The 3,682-nt window shown below is 47.7% G+C and overlaps 1 protein-coding gene across 2 annotated transcripts; it reads right to left on the bottom strand.

Annotated features, from left to right (window-relative positions):
• Window positions 1–228: 228 nt before the first annotated feature.
• Window positions 229–3,467, bottom strand: LOC138981402 (BMP and activin membrane-bound inhibitor homolog; the record flags this gene model as incomplete). Of its 2 annotated transcripts, XM_070354318.1 has the most annotated exon segments (3): window positions 229–1,014; window positions 1,725–2,082; window positions 2,327–3,467. In XM_070354318.1, a coding segment is annotated over 1 exon segment (88 nt), but the record flags the coding sequence as incomplete, so codon positions are not given.
• Window positions 3,468–3,682: the final 215 nt, after the last annotated feature.

The following is a 3,682-nucleotide window of genomic DNA, read 5'->3' as shown; positions in this document are numbered from 1 at the left end:
AATTATATGCTGCCACTTGACATTCTTTGTTTGGCTTTTCTTTTCCTTGATTTTGTTATATATATATACTAGGTCTGTCCGGCTCTATAGCAGTGTGCGAACGCACGCGGGTAAGTGTGTGTGTATGCGTGCGTGCGCGCGTGAGTACGTGCACGTATGCATGAGTGTGCATGTGCGCTCGTTCGCGTGTGTCTTCTAAAATAATGCGTCACAATCACATGTACTGACCTCCCCCATCAATGACGGCGAGACAGTATCCCCAGAGCAGCAGCAACAGGAGGCACGGCGCTGGCTCCATCAGGCGTGATGCCCGCATCTGGCCAGTTGCACCAACACACTCCTCCTCCTCCTCCTCCTCTTATTCCTCCCCTTTACTCCTCGTCGTGGTCTTATGTATGGTCGCGTCTTTACTCCTGTTTGGTCCAAAGATGCATGTGAACTCCTGTTTAGTCCAATGTCGATTCCTCCATAAAATCCCTTTCGGTTTCTTTACTTGTCTCCTTTTTTACTCTTTCTTGGTAAAATCTTCTGTATCTATCCTTAGCCTCTTGTTTACGCCTTCGTGGTCTATAATATTTAGTTCCCTTTATCCTGTTTTTGTTGTTCTATTTTGTTCTCCTTTTTTTACTCCTACATGGTCTCCTATTTGTTCTCATTATTTCTCCTTGCTCTCCTCTTACTCGCTCTTTTATCTTCTTCCTTTATCTTCCTTTCTTCTTTCCTTTGTGCTCCTCTTTCGTCAAGATTCTCTCTGTCTACTCAGTCCTTGTCTGGAGTTTATTTCACAAATGTACCTTGCAAGGTTGTCGCAGGTCAAATCCACACTGACTGTCGCCGTTGAACAACAACAGCACAGCGCAAAAACGAAGACACCTACACACACACACACACACTATGTCGATTAGAGCAGATCAGACGACGATCGAGCGACGTTTTATGGGCAATTTCTCCTGGCGACGCTCTGCATAAAACTCGCTCTGAGTGGTGTTGTGCTCCTTGAAACTTGCACTACATCTGCAACCCCAAAAAGTACAACAGATAAGAAAAAACTGAGAAAAAAAGTGTGCTACGTCTGCTCAGTATGCAAATGTATTATATATCTGAACCGTGACAAGTTCATGCGGTTATTTGAACCGTGACAAGTTGACAGCTGATCAGTAACTGTTAGCCTGACAGTGGAGTGACACGCTGAGGATGACACTGTACACGGTAGCGATTGGCACGCCGCCTGCATTAGTGTAGACTGAGAATTAGAATGTGGAGGTGAATTAAGTTCAAGACCCCAGAGCTAATCAACTATCTGTATGACAAGAAATGAGCTGATAGGGCATTGTTGTTTTAAATTCAGCGTTTTGCAACTACCTCTTATTTGGATGTAAAATATCTGCTTTCATTTCCCTCGTTGATTATCTTCCTCAACTACAATTCAGATTGGACTCTGGCCACTTAATTATTACGGCATCAGAGAATGCAAATTAATCCTAAATGAAAATTAATCCTAAATGAACAATGTATAGGGTTTACAGACCTGAAGTCGACCAACAATATACATCCTATATATCTTCAACGAGTGTTACTGTGCACGGTGCAATGTGGTTTTGCTCGCAAGCAAAAGTTATCTTCACATATAAGTATGAAACTATAAGTACTAGTAAGTTACTTCATAAGTACTATAGTTAGTGTAACGTTTTGTTTTGTCAATAATACACGTTCCAATTACCTACCATTCTGTTTTAGTTTTGATTCTTCATAAGTTTGTATCCATGTATCCCAAGCCTCCGAAGACACCTTGAGGCAGTGGTCAGTAGGTATAGGTCTGAGGAAGATATCAAATGTATCCGGCTAAGACAGCACGAGGCAGGGTGGATGCGAAGACAGTAGTGTCTTCACGAGGAAGATGAGTGAACTGGATGTGACCTGGGCAAGGTATGCTCAGCACGTTGATCTCGGTGTGGAACTCGACACGGCTTGTCAGTCACCTCGCCGACATCAGCACGAGCACCGTCTATATCTCTGTGGCACTGCCCCTGCATCAGCCAGCTGTCGACATCACACGGCGCGTGCTTTGCCCGTCACGGGCCACTGCACAGACACACACACACACACCATGTACCACCGCATCAACATCAACACGCACGTGCCTTGGAACAAGAAACACCGCCCCACGCTGCTCCCTACAAAACTCGCCTCGCTCCAACAACAAACGACGGTGTAAAAGACTACAAGCCAAGCAGGAAAAGTCAATAATCTCACACAAGGAACGGAACGGTGATACCACAGTTCCGCTACCACCGCCGCCGCTGCCGCCGACTACTACTACTACTACCTGTGCTAGTAGAACAGCGCCAGGCAGGATTTGCAGTGTGCTGTCATCGGGGTCCGTGTCAACACAGAAATGAACTGCGGCTTGGGTTACGTCGCTGACGATCGATCCACGCAACAAGAACAAAACTCTACCTCAGGCATGGCCGTGTGGGTCCTTCCTCATCAGACAGACAACATTATGACAACGTGCTTGGTGGAGTGGTTATTGAGTCCAAGGTATGGAGACATCTCCATGAGGCCAAGTTTGTTGATGAAATCCGCGACGACGCACAGGAGAAGTTTGTTGGTTAGGTCCTGAACTGGTGAAGTTTTTTTTGGAGAAATTCACAGACACTGTATGAAGATTCAGCGACAAGCTTTTAAAAGGATAGACCAGTGATACACACAGAAACACACACACACATGGTAGCGAGTCACACACACTGAGCCCGACACAGGTAAAACTTCAGTGTCGGAGCAGCGGAGGCCAAACCGCCAAGTGAGCAGTCAGCTAATGTACACACCGCAAACACATCACCAGCATAGAGAGAGACTGAGAAAGCCAGCCCCCTCCCGCTCGCTACACTACTCGGGCCACGTTCGTCAGCACTTAGCAGCCATTTAGTCTACACTAGCTACATACACTCGCAACCTCTCCCTCCGCCGCTTGATCCCAGCGGAATAAAACAAACTCCAAGTCTCGCTTTTTTTCCTCTAGAGCACTGTAACACTACGTCCGTCAAATCTTTAGCCCCCTCCTCAACTGGCTGGCGCGGTCCTTGTTTCGTTTTCACTGCCGGAGAGGCAACCCTACAAGTTACGATTAGGGCTGTTTGGAGATCGGGGGAAATTTCCCAACATCTACAGGCTGCAGCGTTTGTTCAACCACCACCACCACCTGTTCTTGGTTCTGTTCTTTTAAGTCTTTCTGACTTCTGTTGAATCTTATGTTCTCGCAACTGAACTGACTTGATCTTACAAAGTTTCTTCTTTCCCAGACGGAGAAAAAAGGGGCGGACCCTAAGGGGGCGGGGTTTGTTATGCTAATGTTTGATGGCAGCAGTTTAGGGCGACGGGCGCCAGAGCGGCGGGTCGGCGGGCCGATAGCTGCCTGAAGCGGGTTGCGCTGTGTCACGCTGAACGCCGTGTTGATTTTACTCCCTTGTTGATATACTGATCACCCCTCCCCCCTCACAGTCGTCTCCCAAAAAGCTCCTCTATCCACTCCACTGGAGTTGAGTAGTCGCGCAGCCCGAGCCCTCCCTCACTGCCGCCCACAGCGACTCAACAGGGTCTTGCCTGGCCGACCGGCGTCCACCCGTGCTCCTACTGCAGCGAGTCGATTGATCCACTGATCGACTGTTGCAGTGTTTGCTGT

Source organism: Littorina saxatilis, linkage group LG12 (genome assembly GCF_037325665.1).
Source record: "Littorina saxatilis isolate snail1 linkage group LG12, US_GU_Lsax_2.0, whole genome shotgun sequence".
In the NCBI taxonomy this organism is placed as follows: Eukaryota; Metazoa; Mollusca; class Gastropoda; order Littorinimorpha; family Littorinidae; genus Littorina; species Littorina saxatilis.
The sequence above is the reverse complement of the archived record's forward strand: the minus strand, read 5'-3'. Positions and strand labels throughout refer to the sequence as shown.